This window comes from Rhinoderma darwinii, chromosome 8 (genome assembly GCF_050947455.1).
Source record: "Rhinoderma darwinii isolate aRhiDar2 chromosome 8, aRhiDar2.hap1, whole genome shotgun sequence".
NCBI classification, from domain to species: domain Eukaryota; kingdom Metazoa; phylum Chordata; class Amphibia; order Anura; family Rhinodermatidae; genus Rhinoderma; species Rhinoderma darwinii.
In genome coordinates, this window is record NC_134694.1 from 18019492 (window position 1) to 18033292 (window position 13801).

General features: G+C 44.3%; 1 protein-coding gene across 6 annotated transcripts in view; it reads left to right on the top strand.

Annotated features, from left to right (window-relative positions):
* Positions 1-1788: 1788 nt before the first annotated feature.
* The window catches only part of NIBAN2 (niban apoptosis regulator 2), a 67369-nt gene continuing 55356 nt past the window's right edge, over positions 1789-13801 (top strand). Inside the window, exons 1-2 of one of the 6 annotated variants that reach the window (XM_075835380.1) lie at positions 1789-1810; positions 9496-9582. In XM_075835380.1, coding sequence (XP_075691495.1) covers positions 9528-9582 — 55 coding nt within the window. In that variant the 5' untranslated portion in view covers positions 1789-1810; positions 9496-9527. The other 5 variants (XM_075835381.1, XM_075835376.1, XM_075835379.1 and 2 more) reach the window with 5 other exon arrangements.

Below are 13801 nucleotides of genomic sequence, written 5' to 3' on the forward strand. Positions count from 1 at the left end.
GAAATATAGAACATGTCGTGAGTTTTACGCAGCGGACTCACGCTGCGCAAAACTCACGCACAGTCTGCACTGCCCCATAGATTTGCATAGGTCCGTGTGACCCGCGTGAAAACCACGCGGGCTGCACGGACGCAAATTACGTTCGTGTAAATCCGCCCTAAGTATGGAGGGGGCTCACGGGCTGAGCTCGCTCCATACACAGCGGATGACGACTGTGTTATACAGCCGACACCTCACTGCAGAGGGCGGAATCAAGGATCACTTTGATCCTGCCTGATTAAAACACCTTAAATGCAGCGGCATCTAAATTGTTAGAATCAGGGGGCGCCCCTCAAACACACAAATAAAAATATTAAACGTTCAAAAAAAATTACATTTTCCCATTTTTTCCCTAAAGCAATGTTAAAAAAAATAAAAGTTAACATAACTGGTATCGCCACGTCCGTAAATGTCCGAACTATCACAGTATAGCGTTATTTAACCCGCTCGGTGAACGACGTAAAAAATATATATAAAACATGCAAATTGCTGTTTTTTGGTCACCTTAGATCTAAAAAAAAAAGGAATAAAAAGTGATCAAAAAGTCCCATGTACCCCAAAATGGTATCGGTGAAAACGACAGCTTGCCCCACAAAATGTAAGCCCTCCCACCTCTAAATTGATGGAAAAATAAAAAGTTATGTCTTTCAGAATAGGGCGAAATAGTTTTATTTTTTTAAAAGTGGTAAAACATAAAACAAAACATATCAATTTGGTATCGCGGTAATCGTATCTACCTGTAGCATAAGGTGAATATGTAGCTTTTACCACCTGATGGACGCTGTAAAAACAAAACCTCCCAAAAAATGGTGTAATCGCTGTTATTTGCACATTTCATCCCACAAATATTTTTTTTTCCAGGTTCCCAGTAGATTATTCGGTACAATAAATGAAAAACTACAACTTGTCCCGCGCAAAACAAGCCCTCATATGGCTTTGTCGACGAAGAAATCTTTCAGTGGCTGGGGTAGGGCCAAAAACAATGCTATGTTGTATCTGGCTGGTTATGAAAATTGGGGGGGACCCCCACATTGTTTCTTCCTATTATTATTAGTTTTTTTTAAATGACATGGGGTCCCCCCCCATTTTTCATAACCAGCCAGATACAACATAGCAGCAGGCTAGCATTACCAGGGTTGGAAGGGTCACTGTTTTTGGGCTTTCCCAGCCTAATAATACCAACCTGTGGCCTCCCCAGTACCTGACCGTCACTGCAGATGGTCGGGTACTGGATCACACTCGGCTCTTCCCGGTACCCCTGGTGGCGGTGGGTACCAGGGTAATAATGGGGGTTAGTGTAGGCTCTGCAGCGGCTAACATTAAGCCCCGCCTTAGCAATGGATGCTGTCAATCAGCCAGCGGCCATTACTAATGTGGTAGTAATCTATTTTAAAGAAATACAAAGATACTGAAAAAATATATTCCTTCGAAATACACATAATCCTTGTTAACCATTTTATTGAAAATAAAAAAGCCATCATCAAAGTAGTCCTCGAATCCGACGTAGTCCAACAACGAACCTGTAAGAAAGCACAAGCACACAAAAAACAAAACATTAGTAACAGGTAGGTATGGTTTTTGTAACCTCCACCGCCTCCAAGACTCTGTCTACACCCCTATAATAACAAAGCATCAAAGCACTTTTATAGCCGGAGTACCCCAATCACAGGTACAGTGCCCATAGCAACAATGTCGCCATAGCAGCCAGGGCGCCATGTTCAAAAGGACACATCGGGGATCAGTGCTGGAAGAAGGTTACTCGTCTTGACCGGTCGGTCTATAGTTGACCTCTTCTGCTGAGTAATCTGAAGGCATGCCTGCTCTGCCTAGAGGCCTCCCCTTTCTTCAGGAGAGATCTGTAGGATCCATGAAAAAGCAGTAGACAACCATGGGGAAAAAGGGGCCATGTTGTCCATAGCAACCAATCAGAGTTCAGCTCCCATTTATGAAACAGCACGAAAAAAATGAAAGCTGGACTCTGATTGGTTGCTATTGGCAAAAAGTTTCCTTATGTGGGCACTTTCCACCATTTTGTGCAGGACAGGCGTCTATTTTATTAATGTAATCAGCAGAGAGCAGTCTGTTATCTCAGGGTTATATCGCGATTGTGTCGTCTGATCTTCTCTGTCTCTTGTCTCACATTTATCTCCTGGTGCATTGTGTGTCTTATCTCAGTAAATGTCACACTGCATTCTTACAAGGAGTTGTCATGGCTTATACTTCGTGTTCTCGTCCTTAAAAATTGAATTCATTCCTGACATTCCAGTCAGAGTGACTTGTTTCCCTGCTGCGTCACTACCTCTTATTTGTGCCATCTCCTCATAATGCCATGTCCGCCCTCCCGCAATGACGGGGATTCTTGGATGATAGCAAACACGAAGCAGCCATCTTCTACCGACTAGAACTTGGCTTCCATGCTGCTCTCTAGTATTTAGGTAGTAAGGAATGCTGAGATTTGTAGTTCACCACAGCTGGCAGCGCTCTGTGGTTATAACAGGCAGCGTCCACTAGATGGCGCAGGACGTGTTTAGTAAACTACACCTTGAGATGATACGATACGCAGATCTTCCTGACGACATCGCCATAGAATTGCGGGTATGTGGCCCAGGTTGTGTGGCCTTCTGGCCTGAGGCTTAGTAATGTAATAGTGTATAGATGTTAAATAATCTTACCATGAACTAACACCATAATATCCTGGTATGAAGTTGGCACCTATGAGGTAAGGCAACAGTGCTGGCATTACTTGTATGTGTGTCTAATATTAACAATAACTGCTGCAAATATTTATATGCCACAGCTCCCCCATAACAGAACCAATCACAAGGCCCCAATAAGGCCCAGTTCACGCATGTACCAGTAGTGGTGTGGCAAGGAGCAGCTACCAGTTTATTTGTGGTGAAGTTTTAGGAAATGTTCAGGTTCAATGCCATGTCTTGAAAAAAAACTACAAATAGTACGTCCTGTGCCCGCTATAGTGCTGCCATATCAGTGCCAGCCATTGTGCCTCAACGTTGTCAGCTACAGTGTACATATAACACTGACGTACACAGTAATCTTATCAGTAACATCCACAGTGCCCCTATAAGGGTATGTGCACACACACTAATTACGTCCGGAATTGACGGATGTATTTCGGCCACAAGTACCGGACCGAACACAGTGCAGGGAGCCGGGCTCCTAGCATCATACTTATGTACGACGCTAGGAGTCCCTGCCTCGCTGCAGGACAACTGTCCCGTACTGTAAACATGATTACAGTACGGGACAGTTGTCCTGCAGCGAGGCAGGGACTCCTAGCATTGTACATAAGTATGATGCTAGGAGCCCGGCTCCCTGCACTGTGTTCGGTCCGGTACTTGCGGCCGAAATACGTCCGTCAATTACGGACGTAATTAGTGTGTGTGCACATACCCTTACAGTGGCAGACACAGTGATCTAATAAGTAACACCCACAGTGCCCCCACAAGAGTGACAGACACTGATCTCATCAGTAACACCCACAGTGCCCCCATAACAGTGACAGACACAGTGCTCTCATCAGAACAGCCACAGTGCCCCCAGTGGCGTTTATCACGGACACTTTTGGAGCTGTTTTTCTATAAAGTCAATGAAAAACGGCTCCAAAAACGGCTCAGGAAGCGACATGCACTTCATTTTTCGTGGGCCTCTTTTTATGCGCCGTTTTTTTGAAAAGGAGGTGTAAAAAAACGCCCCGTCGGAACAGAACGCCGTATTTCCCATTGAAATCAATGGGCATATGTTTGTAGGCGTTCTGCTTCCTTTTTTTCAGCCGTTTTTGAAGGCGTAAACGCCCCGAAGTACGCCTGAAAACATTCCGTGTGCTCATACCCTAACAGTGACGTACATAGTAATCTCATCAGTAACAGCCACAGTGCCCCCATAACAGTGATAGACACAATGCACTCATCAGTAAAGGTCACCGTGCCCCCATAACAATGACGTACACACGTTAATACATTCCCCTCATGGTGTTTTCGTTTCTCACCATTTTCCATATTTACTTGCTGTCAGTGAATAGAAATATTCTTGTTTATATACAGATTCTGAAACCTGTACAGACCTGATTCTCCTTACACTTGTATACAATCTAGGCCAGTGATTGTGAGGTGGGGCCCCCAGTCGAGGGTAAGACTGATCTGGGGGGGCAGTTGTGCTGATATCCCGCACCGCTCACGGAGGATCACCCTGTATAGTACATGCAGTTCCACAATGTGGTTTTCATAGCAGCAGTTATAGAAACGTTTCATAGAATCACTTCTTTAAAAAAGATCAGCAGCCGCTCATGTGCAGCCCCGGCTCGGGGGCGGCCTGCCTGTCAGAAGCAATCTATGCCACAGACAGGGGCACAACAACCTGAATTTCTGATACAATTCTGCCAGTCCCAGACTTAACCCCTGGGCGGCCTGGAGAATGTGCATGTTGGTAAATAGTCAGAGCTTCTTCTCTTCAGAGGTCGCATGATGTGTAATATGGGGGGACACATTCTCTTATGTTATCATGTCATTGTGGGGACAGAGTCCCTAGAAGTTCAGGACCCGTGGGCCTATGCCCAGAGCTTTTCTTCCCCGTAGGGTCTATTCACACTGCGTTTGCAGAGTACTTCAGTGGTATATGTCATAAGAATTCCCCGACGTATATCTCCGACAGATGCCACTTTATAGGCATACATTGGCATCCATCACCCATAGCCTCCTGTGTTAAAAATCCGTATACCGCCCAGTATCATGTGTGGTACTGTCTGCTGAGGCCTTGTATCTAAGCTTATCATATAGGATACTGTCTTCTGGGGTCTGTATCTAAGCCTATTATGTTTGATACTGTCTGCTGAGCCCCTGTATCTAAGCCTATCATGTGTGATACTGTCTGCTGGGTTCTGCATCTAAGCCTCTCATGTGTGATACTGTCTGCTGGGTTCTGTATGTAAGCCTATCATGTTTGATACTGTCTGCTGGGTTCTGTATCTAAGCCTCTCATGTGTGATACTGTCTGCTGGGTTCTGTATGTAAGCCTCTCATGTGTGATACTGTCTGCTGGGTTCTGTATCTAAGCCTATCATGTGTGATACTGTCTTCTGGGGTCTGTATTTAGGCCTATCATGTTTGATACTGTCTGCTGGGTTCTGTATCTAAGCCTCTCATGTGTGATACTGTCTGCTGGGTTCTGTATCTAAGCCTCTCATGTGCAATACTGTCTGCTGGGTTCTGTAGCTAAGCCTATTATGTTTGATACGACGATCTGCTGAGCCCCTGTATCTAAGCCTATCATGTTCGATACTGTCTTCTGGGGTCTGTATCTATCATGTTTAATACGTCTGCCCATGGATACGTTTGACGAATGTGCCAGGAGGTTTCGCGGGGCGTACGCCAAGCTGGCACGGCAGTGTGGATTCCTTCTTTCTGATAGGGGTACGTTCATAACTACCATTTTTAGTTCTGTCATTTTTATACAAAAACATTAGACAAAACGTGGCAAGAATCTGGGCTGGAAATGTGAACATACCCATATACTGCTGTAACTGTAGAGAATCCTGTGCAGGTTCACATAGTCAATACCAGGGGGGGGGGGGGGGATAGGACAAGCCTCAGACCCCCCATTCTCCTAGACTGCCTCTGATCAATTATCACAAAAGACCATCAATTGCTACGTAATGTCACATAATGTCAGACGCCACATTGTTTCCAGCCGCTTGTAACAATTGCAGCCTAAAGACTTGGAGAAAATAAAAGATACAAAAGTGTTTGTGGAGAGGAACAGGGAGGGGAGTGTGAGCGGAGGGAGTGTCAGCACAGGGAGGGGGCAGAGAGAGCGGGTGAGAGGAGAGACTGCTGGGTGTGTCACACTGTGAGAGGCAGCGAGAGAGACAGGCTCCCCGTGCTAGGTATGTACTACAACCGCTGCTACAATGCTCCGAAGGGCACTGATTTCTACAGATGGTGGACACAAAGACGACCCTGTTGATGTGGCATAGACGTGGGTATGATGGGAGGCAGCGTGCCATACACAGCACTCTGGACATGTGCTGAGGAGTTTCCAAACTTCCATCCGCTCCGATGTTATTTACCACTGGTGTAATGTGGAGATCGGAGGAGCTGCGGCTTCAAGGGCTTGTCCTATATGGACCGTGTGATGTACAGACTGTGTATAGGGAAAGCAGTCAGACAATGAATGAGACAGCCTGGGTGTGGAGGTCAGACACATTCTGCTCTCAGTCTGTCTCTCTGGGAAGCAGCCAGACCCGTCTCCCTCCCCTGACTCTCTTACTCAGAAGTACGAGCCATGCTAGCTGACTTTAACCCTATACCAGTCTTCATCTACTAATCGTACTCATATGATGAGCAAGCCTGACGCTTATTATATCTACATCTCCACCCTCATTTGTTTTCTGGGGAGAGGAGGTATATTTGGCTGATGGGGGTTATTAACTTCTAGTACTCACACTTTGTAATAGACTCAGGGTAGGGGCACACCTGGCAGATTCGCTGCAGATTTTTCGTAATGGATTTCCTTACAGAAATTCCGCAGCATTTACAGTAGCAGCAAAGTGGATGAGATTTCAACAAATCTCATCCACGCGCTGCGGAAAAAAGTGCCGAAAATGACTTGTGGCGCAGCGCCTCAATCTGCAGCATGTCAATTTCTCTTGCAAAAAAAGCTGCGGAATTTATGCACAGAAAATCCGGTCGGAAATTCCGCAGTGTGTACGCTGTGTGTGGACTTACCCGTAGGCCTGATTCAGACGAACGTGAGCTTTTTGCGCACGCAAAAACCGCTGCGTTTTGCGTGCGCAAAAGGCAATTGACAGCTCCGTGTGCCCTGTTCATATGGATGCGCGGCTGCGTGCTTTTCACGCAGCCGCCATCTTTATGACACTCCGTTTGGATGTTTGTAAACAGAAAAGCACGTGGTGCTTTTCTGTTTACATTCAATCTTTTACTGTTATTGCGCGAATAACGCTTGTCCCACGGAAGTGCTTCCGTGGGGCATGCGTGATTTACACGTACCCATTGACTTCAATGGGTGCGTGATGCGCGAAAAACGCCGAAACATACATGTCGTGAGTTTTACGCAGCGGACTAACGCTGCGCAAAACTCACGGACTGTCTGCACTGCCCCATAGACTTGTGTAGGTCCGCGCGAGCTGCGTGAAAACAACGCGGCCGGCACGGACGCAAAACACGTTCGTCTGAATCCGCCCTTAAAGTGATGCTTTATTGATGCAAATTTTGACCTCAGACGCACAGTAAACTACTGGTTCTCTCTGTCACAGTTCTACACATGAAGTGCCGTTTTACTTTCTATGCAGGTAAACGTGTACAAATATATGACCCATTCCAGGGTGACCCCATAGTTCACTGAATATAAAGCTGTACTAATATATGACCCGTTCCAGGGGACCCCATAGTTCACTGCATATAAAGCTGTACTAATATATGACCCATTCCAGGGGACCACATAGTGTACTGCATATAAAGATGTACTAATATAGGACCTATCCCAGGGGACCCCATAGTTCACTGCATATAAAGCTGTACTAATATATGACCCATTCCAGGGTGACCCCATAGTTCACTGCATATAAAGCTGTACTAATATATGACCCATTCCAGGGGACCCCATAGTGTACTGCATATAAAGATGTACTAATATATGACCCATTCCAGGGTGACCCCATAGTTCACTGCATATAAAGATGTACTAATATATGACCCATTCCAGGGTGACCCCATAGTTCACTGCATATAAAGCTGTACTAATATATGATCCATTCCAGGGGACCCCATAGTGTACTGCATATAAAGATGTACTAATATATGACCCATTCCAGGGTGACCCCATAGTTCACTGAATATAAAGCTGTACTAATATATGACCCGTTCCAGGGGACCCCATAGTTCACTGCATATAAAGCTGTACTAATATATGACCCATTCCAGGGGACCCCATAGTGTACTGCATATAAAGATGTACTAATATAGGACCTATCCCAGGGGACCCCATAGTTCACTGCATATAAAGCTGTACTAATATATGACCCATTCCAGGGTGACCCCATAGTTCACTGCATATAAAGCTGTACTAATATATGACCCATTCCAGGGGACCCCATAGTGTACTGCATATCAAGATGTACTAATATATGACCCATTCCAGGGTGACCCCATAGTTCACTGCATATAAAGATGTACTAATATATGACCCATTCCAGGGTGACCCCATAGTTCACTGCATATAAAGCTGTACTAATATATGATCCATTCCAGGGGACCCCATAGTGTACTGCATATAAAGATGTACTAATATATGACCCATTCCAGGGGACCCCATAGTGTACTGCATATAAAGATGTACTAATATATGACCCATTCCAGGGGACCCCATAGTGTACTGCATATAAAGATGTACTAATATAGGACCTATCCCAGGGGACCTCATAGTTCACTGCATATAAAGCTGTACTAATATATGACCAATTCCAGGGGACCCCATAGTGTACTGCATATAAAGATGTACTAATATAGGACCTATCCCCGTGGACCCCATAGTGTACTGCATATAAAGCTGTACTAATATATGACCCATTCCAGGGGACCCCATAGTGTACTGCATATAAAGATGTACTAATATATGACCCATTCCAGGGGACCCCATAGTGTACTGCATATAAAGATGTACTAATATATGACCAATTCCAGGGGACCCCATAGTGTACTGCATATAAAGATGTACTAATATAGGACCTATCCCAGGGGACCCCATAGTTCACTGCATATAAAGATGTACTAATATATGACCCATTCCAGGGGACCCCATAGTTCACTGCATATAAAGATGTACTAATATATGACCCATTCCAGGGGACCCCATAGTGTACTGCATATCAAGATGTACTAATATAGGACCTATCCCAGGGGACCCCATAGTTCACTGTGTGCATGTGGTCAGAATGGTGTCACTGAAGAACCCCTCTTATAGGGACCCTGTTTACATTTGCTTCTCTATATGGACTGCACTTAGATTCCTATGTTAAGAAACAATCCCCTGAACGCTTTCAGCTTCGTCCTCAGTGACCACGTTTTAACACCAGCATGAGATCCAGCGCTCTAATGGTTAAATGATAGTTGGCTGTCCTTATCCATGCTGCATGTTTTTCTTCATTTATGTAGATCTCTTCATGTGATCTATCTCACTCTGGCACCATCTGTCTACTTTGGCATTTTCCAGTGCCAGCTTTCTTCTGCATCATCGTCTTCCGGTTTCTTTTTTTTTTTCCTCCTGAAAATCTTCTATTCTCTTCACATGCCATCTTCTTGTCTTCAGTGCCATGACAACTCCCTCTACTCGCCAATTCACAGGCACTTCTCACCGCAACCCGCCGCTAATCCCACCTCTCCTCACACCCTCTGATCTCCTCTAATTCTCAGCTGTTTCTTCTAGGCAGGACCTGCTGTGATCACCGGTGGTAGGCCATGGGGGATGTTATATCAAGTCACCTGGATGAAAGCAGACGCCAGTACATTACAGGTAAACCTACGGAACTCTATCAGCGAGGCGGCCATGGAAAGCTGAGGAGGATGTTTCCTTATAGAACGTCTTCTGTTTTTTTTTCGTTTTTTCTGATATTGAGTGTCTTTTCTTAGGACTGGGATTACAACTTTTATTCTTGTTTGCGTGGGTTCTTTGTTTGAAGTGGCGCAGTCTTGTAGAACATCTTTCCTGAGGGAGTGAGTGGGTGCCGGCTGCCTTCAAAGACCCTTGAATAGCAGGTGTCTATATGTAGTAAGGTGGTTGTTATTGAAGAACACCTCCGTTTTGGGGCACCAAAGCGTTTCCACTTGGATGATCGTTGCTTTGTGTAAATGGGCCATAGGTGAAATCATGGGAGATTTAAAGGGGTTGTACGCTTTTGGCCACAAACGGCATGAGAGTGAGTAGATATTTATTGGCAGTGTCCGGCACAGAAATAACCGTTACTTAATTTAGGTGGTTCCTCCCAGGTTTCCTGACTAAAGCAGTAAAAACTGTTGCAGACAGAAAGTAGAATTTGTAGTAACCAATCAGATCATTTCTAACTTGTATGAGAAAAATGAATGCTTGAATCTGATTGGACACGATCAGCAACACCAAGAAGCACATCAGAGCAAATTCGCTGTTTTTGGGATTCATATATAAGGTCATTTTCTTTACGGAAAAATCCAAGGTAGACATTTACACCACGTATTCCTATGGGTGTTTTTTTTTTTTTTTTTTTTTTTAAAGTCTGCAACTTTAATGAATTTTATCATAGACTTCAATACTATGTGAAATTTTACACTGAAATCCGCAGCAAATGCACTACCAAATCCACTGTGGAATTACGGTTGTGGATTTTGTGGCGTATTCCATGAGAACTCATAAGGTAAACTCCCAAAACGTCCCATACTTCCAAAATGTAAGAGCAGGAGGACTTACAATGGGAATGATGAGTATCACTTTCTTTTGATTCTGGATAATGTCTCCTGCACACGGCCATATTATGGCTCTGTACATGCGCCATTGTAATAATATTAAGTTGTGCGCGCTCTGTATTGTGCGCAGCCCTAATACGGCCCCAATACAAGTCTTTGGGGTCGTTCTGTACCTCTGTATGTCTTGGATTTCATACATGTACCGGTAGTTTAGAGAATCTCTGCCCTATATAAGTTGAAGTGATGCAATTACGGCTGTAGGAAGGTCAGCGCAGGTCGTTTCACTGTGTGTTTTGGTTTACGGTTGCCGTTTTCCTCCCTACACAATTGTCTTTATATGACTGAGTGGAATAATAGCTAGGTTGGCTTGTGGTGTAATGAGGCTTGACATTGGAGAACAAGGCTCGTCCTGTGAACTGAAAAACAAGAATTCTCTTGGAGACATTGAAACTAATTTTGGGATGGGAAGATTGTGTTGTAATTACCTGTCGCCATTTCCCGCATATGAACCTGTTAAATGCGGAGAGGTTTGGATGGTTGTGTCATCCACCTCCAGGTGATCTCTCATGGAGAATGTAATGATCTGTGCAGGAAAGGAGTAGGGGAGCAAAGCTAGTGCATGGACGAAAGTCACCGTGATCTATGTATTGGGTAAAATATAGGAGTAGGAGTTGCCTCAAATATTAAAATATCCCTAGATTTCCATAAAATGCTGCTTTTAGTGGTTAAATATTAATAGACACTGATGGGGTCTATTCACACGGTGCAGTTTATTGCAGAGATTAATGCAAAATTGCAGCAAAGTGTCAGGGTTTTGCAGCGATTTTTGTAAAAAAACTCCGCATTTTGGCACGATTCCGTGGTAATCACTCTACTAAAGCGCTATTTCTCCGCACCTTGTCAATAGACCCATTTAAACATTATTTTAATCACTTTCACAGACCGCTATATTTATAAAATCTTGCAGTGGATGATGAATGGCGTCTGAGGCATTTTTTCAGCTGCCAGACCCATTCTAAGGGCATGTGCACACACAAACTAAAAAACGGCTGGTTTTCAGACGTTTTTTTTAAGCCACTCGCGTTTTTCGTGGCCGTTTTTGAAGCTGTTTTTCAATAGTCAATGAAAAACCGCTCCAAGAAGTGACATGCACTTTATCTTCGTGGTCGTTTTTTTACGCGGCCGTTTTTCAAAACGGCCACGTAAAAAAACGGTCCGTCGGAACAGAACGACGTTTTCCCATAGCCTCATGGGCAGATGTTTGGAGGCGTTCTGCCTCCGAATTTTCGGCCGTTTACGGCCAGAAAACCTGCCGAATATAAGCAGTGTGAACATACCCTAAGGCTTCGTTCAGGTCTACGTCGGGACTCGGTTCATGGGAACCCATGAACGTAATCCAAAATGATACAAACAGAAACCATAGTTTTCCGTTTGCATCCGGTGCAAATGGTGTCTGTTTGTCACCGTTGTGTAAGGGTTCTATTGTTTTGACGGAATCAATACCGTAGTCGACTGCGCTATTCATTAGGTCAAAACGACGAAGCCATTGGCATCGGATCCATCACCATTGAAATCAATGGTGATGCAGACAGAAACCTATGGTTTCTGTTTTTCATTGTGGATTCCGTTCATGGGTTCCCCTGAGGGAAAATTCCTGAGGAACCCGTGAACGGAGTTATAACACAGATATGAACATAGCCTAAATCAATGGGATAAATAAACAGCTTTCTGAAACTGGTCATAACATCTGTCATATGCGTCATATATTCTGTAAAAACTGAAGCCAATGGTGACAGTCTGAACAGAGTCGCAGTTTTAACACTATTTTTTTCAAAACCGCAGCAGTACACATACTCTCTGCCAGTACTTGCCTGTCGTACGCTTCCTCTATATGGGTGTTTTAAAATGTGACATGTTTAGTTGCAGGGTTTTTTTTACCATGACTTTTGCAAATACCTCAAACGCATCGTCTGAATTTACCCTTAGGGTATGTTCACATGGAGTATTTTGGCGCGGTTTTTTACTTCGGACGTTTCCATCTCTCTGACCTCCCATTGATATCAATGGGAGGCAGAGATCGCGTTTTTCGCAGCGTTTTTTGTCCGCGGTGCTCAATGGCCGCGAGCAGAAAACGCAGCGAAGAACGCGGCAAATGTTCTGCCAGCAGGTTAAAATCTGGCTAAAAATTCCTGCAAAAAAAACTTTGTATGAACAGGCCCTTGGGAGTCAAATTGTGCTTCATGTGCTCCGGCTTACTACAATGGTGGGCAGTGGATTCTGGGAATGTTCAGTGAAGATCATTCTCACCAGGATTGATCAAAGAGGTTGTTTTTTGTTTCTTATACAAACAATTCCTTTCTTTCATCAGTTTTTTTTGTGAGATCGCTTTTTTTCCCTATTTATGTTGTGCATACATATGGCTATTCATCTCTTGCTGAACTATGGTTCCCAGCATGCTCTCACAGCTGAACTTTGGTTGTGTTTGATCTAGAGTAGTGGTCCACATCATGCGGTCTGGGACCTAGGGGAGGGAGGATATAAGATTGTGAGATCCTCCATTTGCCAGACATGCAGCATATTATATTGATGACCAGCTGTTGACGTTTTGTAGCCACACTGAGCCTGACAGGGCGGCTATAAGCACTTCTGTGCTTCTCCACATACCGGGGGTTGTCGTCCAGTCATTCTTTTTATGCAAATGTTGACTTACTAGAAAGTATTAGGCCTTGTTTACACTACGCTTTTTTTACCCCCAGAAAATCGTAGCAAAAAAGATTGACCGGAATGTGTGAACACGGCCTGTGTAGTACTATGATTTGTGGGCTCAGGTCAATGTTTGCTGGTATTCCCTACATGGTGGTCCTAATGATAACCATTAAAGGGGTTGTCTAGTTTAGAAAGCCGTTTTTATATACTTTATTACGGGGGGTCCCGTGTTCAGGATCCTCAGCTAGAGTGGAGAGAGGTTACAAAGACCGTCTTATACTCTGGAAGACCTTTCCTAACCTGCTTTACGGAGACAGCTCATTGATTTGAACCTGTCAGCACTGCTTTTAGTAAATACTTGTATTCCACATAAAATAACAATTCTGCAGTGTCTCTTAGAACCCTGTGTTGTACCGTTCCTCTGTTATTCCTCCTGCAAATTTATGAATAAATTACCATTGAGTATTATGAGGTGGGGGTGTGTCTCTATACAGTCTGACACTGTCCAATCAGTGCTGAGAGGGTGAGACTGTGTAGTGACACGCCCCTTTGATAAGGAGAATGGTGACACCCAGTTGTCAATTCATTCA